This window comes from Meleagris gallopavo, chromosome 13 (assembly GCF_905368555.1).
Source record: "Meleagris gallopavo chromosome 13, MGAL_WU_HG_1.1, whole genome shotgun sequence".
Classification (NCBI taxonomy): domain Eukaryota; kingdom Metazoa; phylum Chordata; class Aves; order Galliformes; family Phasianidae; genus Meleagris; species Meleagris gallopavo.
The window spans coordinates 12,317,724-12,335,238 of NC_139416.1; the positions used below are offsets into that span (position 1 = coordinate 12,317,724).

The following is a 17,515-nucleotide window of genomic DNA, read 5'->3' on the forward strand; positions in this document are numbered from 1 at the left end:
GTGTATTTAGGATCACTGTAAAAGTAAATTCCATTCTGCAGCTGTTTTATTTGCTATTGAGCAGTGTGACACCAATAGCTGTTTAGGCAAAGCAAGTCGGTGAAAAAAAAAGAAAAAGAAAGAACTTCTAATATTGAGGATATTCTCATTATTTGAAGAAATAGCTTGGAATCATAGAATCACTTAAGTTGGAGGGGACCATCATCTAGTTGGAGAGACCCCCTGCCATGGGCAGAGTTGCTGGCCACCAAATCAGGCTGCCCAAGGCCCAAGTTCTTTTCTCAGTCTGTATTCATATCTGGGATTGCCTTGACACAAGTGCAACACCTTGCACTTGGCCTTGTTACATCTCATTATATTCTTGTGTGCCCAGTTTTGGAGGTGTGCAGGTCAAATATATTACTTCCTGATTTATTTTCCAGCCCATTTCCTCTTGTTTCCAGCTTTAGTTAGAGGATCTGTAGCCAAATTATAATTCCTTGGACTACATGTCCATTGCATTTTTTCATAGACTGAAGGTCTGTAGAACATTTTAGAGCAGAAAGAGACGAAGCCTTATCTTACGCAAAATGAAGAGAGACCTTAAGAAGAGAGGCATCACTGCATAGTGAGCACCCTTACCCCCAGATCATCAGATGTGCCCCTTTTCATTCTCAACCTACACTTGTCTGTTAGGTTCTTAAAAGACCTTCAGTGATGGAAATACTATAAATTCTACAAGCAGCCTTTTCCATCTGTACTTACTTAGCCTTCTCTGGTAGAAAGTGTTCTCCTAATGTTCTAGTAAAATCTGATGTGCTTCAGTTTAAACCCATTTTTTCATTTTATTTTTAGGTCCATCATTTTCCCTCTTATCCTCAGTGGGATAGGAAAGTAGCTTTCAGTAATTTTTACATATTTGGCTGCTGAGTCTATGTTCATGGTTCCCCAAATGACGCAGACAGGATTTTTTTTCTCATAGACTTGGACACTCCTTATCATTTGCAGTACAAAAGAGGAACACCCAAAACTGGACATGCTGTTTCAGCTGTAGGATTACCAGTATAAGTGGACTGAAAAGATTGTTCCATAGTTCTTGCATATTATATACTAGATATTACATACTAGATAATATATCATCAGAAAAGGTTTGAATATTTTTTACAACAAAATGCAGTTGACACATATTCAGCTCTTTTTGACACCACATTCTTTTCTTTCTCATGAGTCATCTGCTCTATTGTAATTCTGAAGTTAATTGTTTCACCCACTCAAAATACTTTTTACTTGCCAAACTGAGTTGCTCTACTCTACTTTTTTAGACTAGCCAATCTGTTAGAATTATTTTGAACTCTAATCTTGTTCTTCCAGTGATTGCAACTACTCCTAACTTTGTGTCATCTGAAAGGCTTGATAACTTTTTCCTGTCCTCCATCATTCTGAATGATTCTAGAAGCAGAAAAAATCATATGAACCACTTCATCCATCTATCCAATTTGACAGTAATCCATTGATAACTTTTCTGAATACAATTTTCAGCATCGTCTACATGCCTTACATTAGTTTTTTAGTAATTCTCTTATCTCACTTTTAAACTACTCTCCTGTTCGACACATATCATTGTTATCCATCATAGCATGCTGAAAGTGATTATGGTTTTGTTCTCAATATGTTTCTGGGTTGAAGTAGAGCGGGTTGCATGTTCAATGAATTAATGTTCTGTATGCTGTATGCCTATTAGTATTTAGCGAGTGGAATTGTTTTTTAAAAACAGAAACTTTATCTTTCATTCAGCCTCTACTAAATAATTTATGACTAGGACAATAGATAGGAATATTGAAATTACAGATTGTGTTAGTATTTTCATCAAGAAAAAATCCCAAGTTTTATTCTTTAAAAGTGACGTGCTGGAATTCTGATGTAGATCCTTTTTAAGGTATTTAATCTTTCTTTTTTTTTTTTTTTAATCTTTCATACCATAGACAAGGGGTGTAGAGTTTTATACGTCAAATCACAAATTAAAATACAAGCCTAGGAAAAAATGATCACTTCATTGAAATAGTTAACTTGAGTTAACTTGATTCTTAGAGTAAAATGAAGAACAGTAAATGTAGCATCTTTTTTATAAGTCCTTTGTAGGCCTGGTTTTACTATGTAAATTACAGTGTTGGCTTTTTAAAACATAAAATAAAAACAGGAAGACTGTCTGCCTAAAAATAATAATGGAAAAAACTTCTAATAGGCTTAATACAAAACTAATTGAAATAATGTTTCAGGTCTACTAAGGAAAAAAATTAATGTAGACCAAACTCTGATAGCCTGTGTTAACACACTCATTTAAAACAGTGAAGTTAATTGCAGGGTGGATCATTATTATTCCTAATTTTTTAATTCTATGGGAAAATGATTGATATCTGTGAGCGATAGGAAAGGAACTGAAGTGTTTATCAAGAAAAAAGATTCTCAGTTTTGACTGCAATTTCCTTATCTTTTTAATTAAATCAAAGTAAAAAAAAACACTAATACACTGTTTTGAAAAACCTGAATTTCTTCTTTGTCCTTGGAACTAAAAGACAACTTAACTGGACCTTTAGTGTTTTTATACCAAAATTTACCTATGTACATAAAATTACTTGCAAAACTGGATTTGGAACTGTAGCTGATGGTCTTCTTCCCCTGTCCTTATTCTAGCTATAATTAAAACAGCTCTTCCCAACATGGACAGAGAAGCCAAAGAAGAATACTTTGTGGTCATCCAAGCAAAGGACATGGGAGGACATATGGGCGGACTTTCTGGAACTACAACAGTGACAATTACACTCACTGATGTTAATGACAATCCTCCTAAGTTTGCACAGAGTAAGTGTCATTACGTATATATATTCTCTTTTATAAGAATGTTATATAGCACTTTTCATAATTGTTTTTAATCGAGACTTTTTTTAATCATCATATTGTCCAGGTTTGTATTGTAATTTAAAAATATGTAGCTGGTACCACAGAAAGATTAATAGTCCTTTATCTGATTAATAGCTTTAGGAAGGAGGGGATTATGCCCATTACAATGTACACAGTCCTCTGTCTTCCTTGTTATCTCTTATATATACATGCAAAAGGGCTCGGGTTGTTTTTTTCCCATTTTTTTAAATTATGGTGTTTTTTCCTTTCAGTGCAGTTTTAGTTGCTTTATATGCGCTTCCATCTCATGCAGACAAAGGACACTACCAGTAAAAGACATATGTAACTGATAAAAAGAAAGAAAGATTTGACTAATTAGGTAACAGTGAAAAAAACAAAATAAGTCTGAGTCTAGATAATTGTTGATGTTTAATTCAAAATCCATATTTACTGCTGTGGTTCCAATAGATATCTTGCTGGGCTAGGTTAAAATGATTTGGCATCCTGCTGAGATTCTCAACAAGCTTTGTAGTCTATTTCAAAGATGAAGACAAAAAGAAAAAAAAGAAAAGGAAAGAGCATAATGACTGGCTTGATTTTGTTTGGAACAGGTACAATCTAATACGCTATCAGAAACTTACCTTGTTATCCAGTTTGTTCTGAAAAAAACTTGTATAATATTAAGAGTCTGTATTGGGTTAGGAGAGAGTTCACGTCTTGACTTCGCCTAATTTTTACTTTTCTAGAAGCATATTTTTCTAACAAGGTGCTTATGCACCATATGTAAAATTATTTCTTTTCCATAAGTATCAGTTGAAGTCCACTTTCATGGTGTTCTGATGACACAAAGAGAGAAATGGACTTGACTCATTAATCAGCATGTGATAAATGTGTGTGAACTCCCTAAAAAAACACATAAAAATATATAGAGAGAAGGATTATAAAATAAATAAGCAGAGGTAAAAGCTGTTTGCAAAAAAAGAAGAAAAAAAAAGAAAAAAATTAACTAATTGAAGTGTTTTTTAACAGATAACAACTCTATGCACAGTAAATGGTTTTCTCATTATAAAAGATGAATGCATGTATTTTTTATTCTGAGAATGCATGGCTTGCACTTGTGGAGTAGTGTTTTTCAACACATGATGACAAGTCCCCTAATAACATACACATCTAAAGATGAGATTCCTGGTTGAACCATATCACCAGCAATCAGAGGGACACTTCTTTCACACCTGCAATGTACAGTAGCTCTACCTGTGACAATGGATCTACTTCTACCAACTTGCATGGCTTTTGTATTTGTATCAGCATCTTCTGTGTCAAAACCCTTTGCCAGCCAGTTTGAAAAAAGCTGGTCAGAAAGTCAGCAACAGAAGTGATACTAATTGGTACATTTGCTGAAGGGCTCAGCAGGAAGCGCAGGATTGAATGCATATGGAGATGAAACTATTTTCCCTGTGCAGTTTACTCATATCTGTTCTCCTATAGTTTGCATACAGTGACATGTTGACTGGGTAGGATGAGGAAAGCTGCATCACAAATCCCTGAAATATATTTTCTGCGTGGAAAATGTAGATTAGTTTTCCTTCAACAAAGAGTGAATTTCTGTCTTCAAAGCTGTTATAGCAAGTGGGTTGCAGCATAGAATTCAAACTGCCATCTAGGAATAACAACTTTGTTATAACGCTGATGATTGTACAACTTCATTAGAGAAAGAAAATTGTGTGTACTATTGCCTTATAATATGTATATAATGCATTTAATGAGAGCATGCTGTAGTAAATACTATAACTAGATCCTATTACAAAGTCTGCCTTTTAAAACTGAGTATTCCAAGCATGCTGCCAAAAGTTACAGATTAGTCATGACTCTAACCTTACAGAAGAGCTGATCAAGTCTGTAACATTTTTTACATTGTTAAAGTACAGTTTGCATTTCCCTGGAAAGGAAAATAAGAAAGGATCAAACTTACAATAGAGTCTAACCAGAATGAAATAGAAATTCATAAGATGTAATACATGCTGCTTTCACAATAAATTGTAATGAACTCAGAAAGCAGTGTGTTTTATAGGTTTATTGTTTCCAGGCAGGACAGAAATGTATATTTATAGTTAGATTTCAAAGAGTGTTAGCCTCCTGGGTTTTAGAAATGAAAAAGATGAACTTTCACTACTTCTATGATCTCTTTAAAATCACTTTAGAGGCATTTTAAAAGTCGTTGAAGTTTTTAACCTGGCAGTTTACCATAGATTATACTGAGAAGAACTGTGCACTGCTGTGAAAATCAAAGCTTTTCAGAGATGCATAATGTTTATTTTTGGTCAGCTCTGAACTGTGATATCTTGACAGGACATTTCATAATACTTGAGAATAATTTATGTAAAAGAGTCACCTGCATCATAATAACAACATTTTTACAGTACTTTGTAAGCTATATTAATAAATCTGAAAAAAAATATATCAACCAAAAATGCAGCCACCTATCTGGAGAGTTAATCCACAAATCATGGGTAGCAGCATAAATTACAATACATAATTCCATCTATGGAGGTGCTTTCTGTACTAGGGCTGCTTTATCAGCTTCCTGTTGGTGAGCCATTCTGAATGTTCTGGAGCAATTTTGATAGTCTCCAAATTATCTCCAGTAGTTTAGCCTAGAAACTGAAATGAAAAAGAAATCTCCTTAGAAAAGGCTATACATAAAGCTCATGTATTGATTTGTGTATTTCTTATGGTTTCTTTCCTACTTTCTACTGTTGCTGCGGTAATCAACTCACAAATAGTTTCATTGAAAGCACTGGAAAAAAATTGGTTTTAGAAAACTTGCAGTTGCACATTACAGGATTTCATAGAACTTCTGTGATGAGAAAAACAAGTCCAGCTTCAAAGTGTATTGACATCGTTCTTAACAGTCTTACCTCCTAAACTTCAGTTCTTTTTTGACTAAATTAGCTACTAAGTATCACCACAGTTGGTTGGATGGTATATTAACCATCACATCATTAAGACTAAATTACCAAAAGTTTTTTTTAAAAAGGCATTTTGTAAAACTTTTTTAACATAAAACATGCCCGTGCCTTTTTAAGTCAGATGGGTTAAAGAGTGTGGTACAAAGAAATAAAATTGCTGAGGATTTGAACAGCCCTTCCTTCCAGACTTCAGTCAGAATCTACAAATAGTAAATGCAGTAATTAAAAGAATGAGAAGTTATTGTTTCTTTTACACTATAAACTTGGTGCGTTTCCTTGAACATTCACTGAGTAATTTTTACTACACAAGTGACACAGAAAGTGGTTGAAGCCAAAATCAGATCAAAAAGTTAAGGGTAAAAAGGTTAATAAAGATCAGAAATTGTAAATGGCATCTTTACAATACTACTGTGTAAAAAAACAAAGTTTTGTATTTGAGTTCCATCAAACCCATAGCTGCAAGTCTGTAAATACAAAAGTAAGTTCACCAGTACCTGCAGTAGATGACATATGACATATTTGTGGTGTTTAAATTAGCTTAATATTTATGTTCAGCAACAGTGAGCATCCATACAACAGGAGGCGGAATGCAACTGTAATGAAAAGAACATTCATGTGCAGTAAACTGAGTATTGCTATGAAAGAAACACGTTTTGCTGCTTTCCGTAAATAACTCCTGTAAATATGATTTGTATCATTTGCACATCTCAGGATTTTGTATTGGGAAAATATAAACAAATGAAGAGCACATAAGAGATACTGGAATCAGATGTAATGTTTACTCTTTTCCTCTTATTCTTAAGGTCTGTATCACTTCTCAGTAATGGAAGATGTTGCTCTTGGTGAACCCATAGGAAGGGTGAAAGCAAATGACTTGGATATTGGAGAAAATGCTAAATCATCGTATGATATTATTGAAGGAGATGGAATGGATATATTTGAAATCACTACAGATGCCCAAACTCAGGATGGTGTTATTAGAGTGAGAAAGGTAAATTGTATCTCTTAAATAAAAGCTTATTTTAAGACTGTGGGAACATGCTGGATTTCCAAGGGTCCTTTAATCTATGAACGAGATGTCAAACCACACTGATAAAAGTAGGGATGTATAAGCAATATCCATCAGATCTGCTGTTTAGGTGGCAGCTAGGAAGATTTTCATGGCAGTATTTTCTATTCTGGGCTGCTTTGGGCTTCCTGAGTCCAGCCACTGCTTCATGTGCTCAAATGATACTGTTTTTCTTCCTTGGTTCTGAAGGGGAAGAGTGTATCAGAATTTGCTTTATTGGTGATGTAAATTTTCATAAAATCTTAGATGAGTACTCATCAAATGCTTCTCTCACTTATTTCACTTGCTGTATTACTGGTCAAATAGTGCTTAGGGAAAAAAAAGTATCATACCTTATTATGTAAATTGCCTGATGTATAATAGCCTCAGTAGTCTAAATTTTATCATGTTTAACTCTATTTGCTCAAGGAATAGTGATTTCAGTGAACTTTTTCAATTTTAAAATGAGAACTGCCAAATTTGGGCCCATGGAAAAACTACATCTTTGTTTCCTTTTCTATGCTTACATGGTCTTAATGTATGTGTGGTGTGGTATTTACATGTACAGAACCAAAGGGGCATCCAATTATGTACATAAATAATGTGGGATACAGCAAATCTAGACCACAATGTGGCTAATAAGGTCAATGATATAGAAATTGCAGAATTGATTTTTATTATTTTCTGTTGAAGGTGAGCAGAGCAGATACTCATGCTGTGTTCTAAGGAAGGATTTGAGTATAACTCATAATGCTGGTATGAAGAGTTATAAATATGTAGCATAAAGCACAGTAAATGATTCCTTGTTTAAAATAAATAAAAACAAGTGAAAAAGAAAACATGACATCCCAATACAAAAGAGGAATCCAATGAGTACTGCTAATGAATATTCAAGTTTTATCTCTGATTAAAGAGGTCAGACAGAATAGCTGTCAGAAGTTAATGTTTTCTGTTTCTCAGTGAGGCGGTTAGCACCCTAGAAAAATAATAATATGGTGTATATCTAAATTTAGATCTGTTTTCCTAAAGAGTAAATGATGATATACATCCCTGATCTTCCTTATTGTGATTTATTGTATGTTGTGGTTTCCTTTCTAAACTAAGGCAATTAGCCTTTTGCCCCAGTTCCCTTGACTTCATTCCATAATACGTCTCTAAGATAATATTGTTTCAGATATTCATTTTGACGGCAATTATCATTTTGGTTCTACAGTGTAGGTGATGTACGTAGGGTATTGTTCACCAATAGAATTTCTCCAGCACAAATTTGTGGGTTTTAGACAATTCAGAGTAAATTTTCAATATGGTAGTCTGATTAAGAATGGCTACATGTATTGAGATGCATTTCTAAAAAGCATGTGAAATGCAACTGAAGAAATGATACAGGAGCTATGATTGGCAAATTGTGAATATTCTGATTTATAAATCACAATTCGTAAGTATTAAAGCTTGCTAATTTAAGACCTACTAACGAAGCATGGTTTTCTCATGTTTACTAGAGTTTGTGTGAAAGAGCAAATCCCATTAGACCTTGATTCATACCTGAAAAAAAAAAAATCAACAGAATTCAAAAGTACACATATTTAATGCTTTGACAGAAAGAGATTTGCTATTCCTGTTTGTGTTCTTGCTGGTATTTGCATTGCAGATTCAGAGTTTCTATGTCTTTTTCTCTCTATCCCTGGGACATTGTAATGCAAATCTTAATATCTTTCCAGTGCTTGGCAATTTGCATCTTTGAAACTTGAATCATTGTGAGACACAAGAGAATTATACAGTGAATATACTGGTGTGCTTCAAGATACAAACTTGTATCTCATATAATGAAAAATTCTATAATTCAGAACTGTTGCAGATTTGCTTTTTATTTGGTATTTCATTTCTTTAAATCCACCTTGTTTTCATCTTCTGTGTTTTAATATGTGGCTGTAAAATAGTAAAAAGAGTGTTCACATGGCAGATATATTGGTAGAATAAAGTAATCAGTTTTGGGTTTCTACCTCTGAAAAAAAATATAAGGTGTAGAAATTGGAATTGCTACAGTTGGAAGAAATTCCTGAGAGATGTCTACCTCATTTACCCTTTTAAACAGAAATATAGAGTTATCTGAAGTGTAATAATATTGAAGTACAGTCTTATATGATTAGCTCTAAGTTTTTCCTTCTAATGCCTCTCATGTCCAACAAATTATAACTGCTAGATATTTGCCTTTCTCATGTAGTTCTGGAAATAATTAAATATTTATTCCTCATGGCAGTAATATCTTGTATACAGTATTTTCTTATCTCCAACTAACAAAGCACTGATTAAATGAATGATTATTATGCAAGTCACATCATCACCAACAAATTCGCTCTATTTATCTGGTATGTAATTGTAGTGGTATAATTCATGAAAGAGAGTATTGTGATAAGTTTATAGTGAAAAGCAAGAAAACAGTCTTGTTTTCTTTGAGGCTGGTTAATAAACGTGTATCAATATATGCCTAGAAAATTTGCTGTTTGGATTTCTGGGAGTGAGAAGTGGTTGCATAAAAACTCACTGAATGTGCTTAAATGCACATAACTTTCATCCATCAGCATTATATTAATTTGCTCTTTCTCTGTGGCCATTAGTAAAAGACATTTATCTTTGTCATTCTTAACAGCCCCTGGACTTTGAGACCAAAAAATCCTATACTCTGAAGGTAGAAGCAGCCAACATTCATATTGATCCTCGCTTCATCAGTGGAGGACCTTTCAAGGATACAGCAACAGTAAAAATTGTAGTAGAGGATGCTGATGAGCCTCCAGTCTTTTCATCACCTACATACCTATTGGAAGTGCATGAAAATGCTGCTATTAACTCTGTGATTGGTCAGGTGACAGCCCATGACCCTGATGTGTCTTCCAGTCCTATAAGGTAGTGCTGCTCTAAAGTTCTCATAGAAAAAACTGCTGGCAGAGTACTAAGTATATTTTTCTATACACTATATGTATGATGCTGTTCTCCATCTGTTTTCATTCTATAAAATGCTTGTATAGGATTTCATTGCCTTATGAATTTAGACTTATCAGTTTGTATCATTTTCAAAATCACAACAATATTCCTTTCTACACAAATAATCTTATCAAACAGAAGGAAAGCTAGGAAATTAAAAAATAAGGGATGAGAGGTCTGGTAGGTTGGATTTTCAATGTATTTATTTTAAATAATCTGCTAGTTTCTACACTAACAATACTGAGTTTGTTCCATGCAGCTGTAAGACTGTAAAATCATATTCAGTATTCGTTTGACTAAACTCTTCCCTGGATTTGTTAGAGGAAATCAGAATTTATGATGCCCGTATGACTTTTGCACTTTCATTTTGTATTATTTCCCTTTTTATCTAATTTGAACAAAATCTATTGTTCCAGTTTCATTAGATCTGTGTCTTTTATCTTGTTTCCATGATAACACATCTTACCCTCTCGTTTTGTTAAACAGTGATGTGACTGTTACCGAACCATATTTTATTTCCTATGCATAGTACTGCTAAAAGCATTACGAAAACAAACAGCATAGCGTCATATTTACAGTAAAAGTAAATTTGGGGGAAAAAAGGTGTACTAATGTGGTTAATAATTGGTTAGTAGTCTTAGTCCAGCATATGCATTTCAGAAGCATGTGTTGTCATATGCTCCAGGCTCACCTCTTACCGCATATAGACTACATGCATCTCTCTTTGGAAAGGCACACAGTGAATTCAGCTGAGCTACTTGTAGAGCTTTGCTGTAGTTCAGCAAGGGTGGTAAATTCTGGCTTATTTTGTAATAAGGCTTGAAAGATTATCATCTATTAGCATACAAATCTATTGATGCCAGTAGTATTTATTTCATGTTTTTGTTGTTATTTTATAACCATGGTCTTTTTATCTGCAGTAAATTATCTTGGATAAAGCTTGATCCAAGTGCATAGCAAAAAGCATGAGCAATAATCGTTCCTCCTATACTGTCTCTGCCCTCCTATAAATCACTGCCTTTCAGTGTCTTTCTCTGTGGAGAGATAAGCTTCACAGTGGTAGGTTTTCCCCATTCATATTGGAAGAGATTTCATCTTCGGCGGTAGTGGATCATTTTCGTAATTCACAGCAGTCCTTAAAAACCTAGATTCGATATTTTCTGCCTCCCTAACAGCGCAGCCGTTTATCTGTCACTAAGTAGCATGTCCTGTCTGCCTGTCATTAACAGTGGTGATTAAACACTGACAGTGTAGCAGTCTTCTGATTTGAATCTCAGTAGGTGCAGCAAAAATAGTTTCTGCTCTTATTTACATTTGTGCAAATAAAGAATAGACCAAACTAAGTCATAACAGCAGTATTAGTAGTGCAGAAGGACTAAGAATCACTTTAAGTCTTCCATTAAACCACTTTGGAATTGTTCCTATAATTGCCATACCAGATCCATAAACTAACTAAAACTTCTCAATAACTTGTGCTGATTTTATGGCAATTTGAAAACAGATATTATATCCCAAGATATTCTTCTCTCATTTTTAGAGACATGTACATTTTATGTTTAGCTTATGGATCTGATAATACGCTTCCATTAAAAAGAGTTATAATACAATTAGCATGAAAAGGAAACTGCAAATGTATTATTAGTTTTCCCACGTTTATGACTTGGCAGATTTTTTATTTTGTTTTAATTTATTTTATTTTGTACCAAATATTTATCAAATTGAAATCAGGAGAGGGTTTTACCTCTTCGTGGTCTTGTAAACCTGAGTAACTGATGTTACAAAAGTTTATTTTCGAGTGCTGTTTTTGCACTGTGAATACATACTGTTGGGATGAGATGAAGTGCAATATAACAAACTCACAGATGTTATGCTCGCACATCTGTAACTTCAGAAAATGTACTGCAAGGAAGACTGTGAATGAAAGTTTCTTGGAGAAAAAATTGTGTCTTATCTTAATGAAATTTACGTCAAGCCCAGGTCAACTAAACAGCATATAAGCATTTCATATTTTATTTCATTTATGGAATTAAGAATTTCATAAAAGTTTGTTACCAGAGCTGTGATAGTCATTTCTGCAGCCTTACATAAACTGCAAGAACTAAAAGATTAGGCTTAAGTGATGACATCTTAAAAATAATTATCTCAATTGCTGTCTTTGTCTAATTTTCTTGAATGAAATTTTAGACCTGTAAGTTTAAACATATAATTCTGTAAGATTTTTTTTTTGTACTAACTTTACTAGAATCACAGTTTTCACTTGTAATACTTACCTAGGAACTAAGGAGACATTAAAGTAAAGTTAAGATACGTCTTCAAGTATGATTGCCTAAGGTTAGGCACCTGCAGCTTTATTCCTCCACAGAAGTGACCTCATTTTCAGAACTGCTGAGGATAGTACAGTTTGTATTAAACTGTTGAGTACTGAATGTGTGAAGTTCATTAGAAAATCAGTTTACTTGAATGTCTAAATATGTGTGTGCCTAGCTTTAGGCACACACACTTCAAATTAGACTTCATATTTTTTATCATACTTTTGTATGAAACACCTCATTTTTATGAGTAAAATTTGTTCTTCTGATAGTTTAAACAGAAAACTTCAGTGTGCAGCAAATCACTCTTCCTAGTTAAATGAGTTTTCATTCTTAAGTCCTATCACATCTTACCAGTGTGGTTATGCTAGCCTTGCTAATAAACACAATCTTTAAACATTTAAACTATAACTTTGAACTAATTTTTGAAAGTGAGTTATATTTAACCAAACACATTGCACAAACATCTAAATGCAACATTCTTTGGCTCTGTTTCGGCTGCATAGTTTACCTAGAAATTTACATTTGCAAACTCTGACTATCTGTCAGAGGAAATTTGTTTTCTTAAAAATCAGTGATGTCAATCTATAAAACAATCACTTCTTCAGCATTTGAAGTGTTCTACAGGTAGAGCAGTGATTCACTGACTGACTTCTGCCCATGGAGCCACTTGATTTGTAACCAAATAATTAGTTTGGTGAATAGTTCATGCATCATTAATCTGAAATTTATTATTAAAGTAATATTTTTCATCCTTTTTAAAAATAACCATGACGTCCACCATTTTTGTGTGCTTAATGCATTACAGTTGAAATTATCAGCAGTTACTGTGAAATGTCATAGAAACTGTCTAATAAATATGATGGATTATGTAATTAACTCTTGATCAGCACTGTCTTTCAAAGATGTTACCTAGTGAACCTGAGGGCATTTTATGACCTTCATACTGGTTCCATACGGCTAATCACTCCTTGGGCAATAATTAATAATTTTTTTAGTCTGAGTTTGTCATATTGTCTTATAAATTATTATTCTATTGAGCTTTTCAATCCATTTGGCTATAAAACTGCAGATCTCAGGGGGGCTCCATAAAATGCATTGTGATTGTATGGATTCATTAACTTCATTAAGTAGATTACAGGGATGTGTATTTTGCAGGTTTTCCATTGATCGTCATACTGACCTTGAGAGGCAGTTCAACATTAATGCAGAAGATGGAAAAATAACTTTGGCAACACCACTCGACAGAGAAACAAATATGTGGCACAATATAACGATTGTAGCTACTGAAACTAGTAAGTATTTGTATATACTGGAGTTTGGTTGGTTTTATTTGCCATTACTTCTAATAGTTTGTGCAGTGGAAACAATATATAACAGTAAGAAGTGAAACACTGAATTTTCAAGTACAACTTTTTTTTTTTTTAATAAGAAAACTTAATTTCTGCTGAAGATCCATTTCTTTTAGCTCTTCAAAACTGTGTTTGTTTCAGTGAATAAAGTATGTAGAGTTTGAAGAGATACATGATGACATTTGTAGAGGTTTTATAGGGTAAATGAAGAAAAAAACATCACAGTGAGTTATAAGACAGAAGAAATAAAGCTTTGCTACTGTGGAAGTAGAGCATAGATTCAACCCAGAGGTTCTTTATACTGAAAAATATTTTGTTTCAATACAATAAATGATTAAGTACATGGGTAATGGTGAATGAAAATAGCTCTCTTTGATGCCTATGAATAAATTACACAGCTGTAGACAAGAACACACGTTATTGAGACTGATCAGTATTCCCAAGCCAAGTCATGAGGCAGGAGAGTTACCCTGCCTAGGAATATGGGTCCTAGATTTGTAATCAAGAAGAGTTCTTGATTAATTTGTGCTGTTGGCAGGATTTGATAAGCCATCGTAATTTATTATTAATATTAGCTCTATATTTTATACTATAAATTTTGCAGTCATAATGCAGCAAAAAACAGATTCTGGAAGTAGGTCTGTCATCTGTCTGAAACATAAACTAAGAAAATATTCCTGCTAAAGTATCTATTCAGCAATCAGTATATATATGCATAATTCCCATATGAACATGCACACTGGACACATTGTTGTAAGAACAGTTGTCTTTAGAGCTTGATGAACTGTGCTGCTAATTCTTGCATATAGAAAACAAAATGATTTTGATGCTTTCTTTTCACCCAGAGTATCTTTTTTGAGTATATAGTGTTATGATCCAAATCTTTTAGTGCTCAATATCATAGTGCTGTACCTATGAACGTATGAATGAATGGGAGAATAAAAGGTGCTTACTTGGCCCATACTGGATGATTACTTTTTCCATACTTCTCAATGGTACTTGCTTTTAGATACAAACATGTTAGGAATCTGTGAGGGAAAACTGAAATGCACGTATATATGAGATATGTCTGAATATGAAATAAGCTCTCCATTTATAACCTCTGTAAACTGTGTTCTACCTTAATAATCTAGCATTTCATTGCTAATAGTGCCATAATACCAACAATGCCCCAATAATTATTTTAAATCTTATGGGTAAACACTATCTTGATAAATTTGTGACAATACTGGCAGGAAAGCCAAGGCAAGACAGTTAATTAAATTGCATAAAGAAAGAAAGCAAGCTCCAGTTTTCTTAAACTGGCGGTTTAACAATTCCCATGTTGACATCAAGCCACTTAATAATTCAGCTAGTTTTGAAGGAGTAAGGTATAAAAATCTCCATGTCAGTTTTCCCAAGACTTAAGCAATATCAGATTGTAGGATTTACCAATAGCATCAAGAGAAGAATTATTAGTCTGCAATTCAAATCTTTTGAGACATCAAAAGATGTAAAGTGAAGTAACTTTACATTTTATTTTCTTCCGAAAGTCCGAAAAGGAAAAAACAAAAAGAATAATTTTTCAAGAAACTAATCCAATTCATTTCTTTGACCTCCTATATATGCATGTACTAAAACAAAGTTAACAGAATTCCACTTTTCTAAGTCAGATCAGAATGAAGTCTGCGTTCTTCAGATTAAAAAAATGTAATTGTATTTAAGAATTATTATTGTATTCAAGAAATAAGCCTTATCATTAAACTTTGTTGGAGCCTCAACACCTATCAGTGTTGTAAAATTGCTTCTTTTCAGACTGGCTATGAAAATAATAATGCCAATCCAGTGCTAAGCTTTTGAGTTCCTGCTCATGACTGAGTTGATTGAGTTGGGTTTTTATTGTTGTTTTGGCTTTGTTTTTACATTCCTAATATGATTATCTGACATTTACATAATACAAGGGCTGAATTTCATAGACTGCTATGTCTGCTTCTTTAAGAGACAATACTATAAACTCCTGATCCGAAACTAAATGTGTTCATAGAATTGTAAAGCAGGGTAAAATGGTCATTTTCACATTTTTTTACAACACAGTAATAAGCACTTCTCTGTTATAAAATAGCAGAAATCTGTTAAAGGCAGACACAGGCAGCAAATGAAAATACAAACAGTGTCATCTCTATGCTTTTACTGAGAGTAATATTAATGTACTGCTTATCTCTCCCATAAAAATAAATATATCTCTATCATTCATACAGGAGCATTTTCTCTTCCTAACCAGGCTGCTTTCCAGGTTCAGTTCAGGGCTCATCTCTATTCATACAGGCAATGATTGGACCATTTCATTGCCATCACAACTGCTTACCAATCATAAGTAGTGATATTTTTTTTTTCATCATGATTGCCATCACGGTGGGAATACATCCTGATTTATCAACAGTTCCATAGATAGATACCAAGTATTGCCAAAACTTAAATCACTTTTTTGGAACTTTGTGCTGGTACATTGCCTGCACCTACATTTGTGCCTTAAGTAGAAGAAAGATTTTTGAAGTTTTCTGCTGTCAGCTTTACAGTTATTCTTTTGTATCAACCCTCAACCACTGTCCCGAATTGGAATCTTGTGGATGAGATTGGTCTGGGTGGACTGAGATTATTTCTGCATTTTCACTTAGCTTGAGGATGGAGAGGTTAAGATTTAGATAATTTTAAATGTTACTTGATTTTAATCTTTCTGAGTGCCCAAAAGGTAATCTAAACCTTCCTCGTCTAGCAAAACTAGAAGCAGAAACTAGGAGCAGAAAGTATGAGCTAATTGGGACTTTTTAATGTAAGTATTTAGCAGGCAAAAAAGTGATTTAGTTTATTTTCATTTACAAGAAGAACATTTCCTATTCACAGGCAAACATCTTTCTAGCTCTAATTCAAATATATTTGTGCTATTGGTATTACCTTCATATTCTGAGACCTGTGCAAAGTGGTAGATTTTGGGGGATGGCATTTCCCTGCTTGCAATTTCCCATCATTGGAAGACACCTTCTAGCCTCTGTGAAGTGGTTTCTAGTTACTTTTATTGTATAGAACCATAGAATATTTGAGTTTGAAGGAACCTTTAAATGTCATCTAGTTCAACTCCCCTGCAATAAACAGGGACACCTACAGCTCCGTCAGGTGCTCGGAGCCCCATCCAGCCTGACCTTGTGTGTCTGCAGGGATAGGGCATCTATCATCTCTCTGTGCAACCTTTGCCAGTGCCTCATTACCCTCATAATAAAAAATCTTTTCCTTATAACGAGTCTAAAACTCCCGTTTTAGTTTGAACCCATTTCCCTTTGTCCTATCACAACAGTCACTGCTAAAGAGTCTATCGCCCTACTTTCTTATAGCCCTCGCTTATATAATGAAAGGCCGTTATCAGGTCTCCCAAGAGCTTTCTCTTCTCCATGCTGAATAGCCTCAGCTCTTTCAGTCTGCCTTGTAGAGGTGTGCCATCCCTTGGATCATTTTTTGTGGTCTTCCTCTGGATGCGCTCCAGCAGATCCATGTGTCTCCTGAGGACAACACATCTGGACACAGTACTCCCGGTGAGGTCTCACCAGCTCAAAGCAGAGGGCAGGAGCACCTTCCTTGACCTACTGGCCATACTTTTTTTGTGCACTTGACCCCACTGATGATATCATTGATGATGATATTAAAGGGCCATAGTACTCACCCCTGAGGGGCACCACTCGTCACTGATCTCCATATTTAATGTAAGTTAATGCTTACATTCTTCATTATATATTTAAATTAATATTATCTTCTTTTAGTTTGAATTTTTTCCTCTCTGGCCATGTAGTGACGCCATTATATGGATGAATTATATCACAGAATTGGTAAGAAAAGAGAATGTTAAAAGAACCTTGACCTCTTTGAAAAATCACTCTGAAATACAACTTAGAATTCACTGAAGAAATCCACAGATTAATGCTTATTGCAAGAGAGATATCCAAAATTATTAAA

The 17,515-nt window shown here is 34.1% G+C and overlaps 1 protein-coding gene across 3 annotated transcripts in view; it reads left to right on the forward strand.

Moving 5' to 3' along the window:
* The window catches only part of CDH8 (cadherin 8), a 125,044-nt gene that overhangs the window by 61,548 nt on the left and 45,981 nt on the right, over window positions 1-17,515 (forward strand). The window contains exons 4-7 of one of the 3 annotated variants that reach the window (XM_085234901.1): window positions 2,671-2,838; window positions 6,650-6,837; window positions 9,542-9,795; window positions 13,341-13,487. In XM_085234901.1, the coding sequence (XP_085091027.1) occupies window positions 2,671-2,838; window positions 6,650-6,837; window positions 9,542-9,795; window positions 13,341-13,487 (757 nt within the window). The remainder of the gene's footprint in view (window positions 1-2,670; window positions 2,839-6,649; window positions 6,838-9,541; window positions 9,796-13,340; window positions 13,488-17,515) is intronic. The other 2 variants (XM_085234902.1, XM_085234900.1) reach the window with 2 other exon arrangements.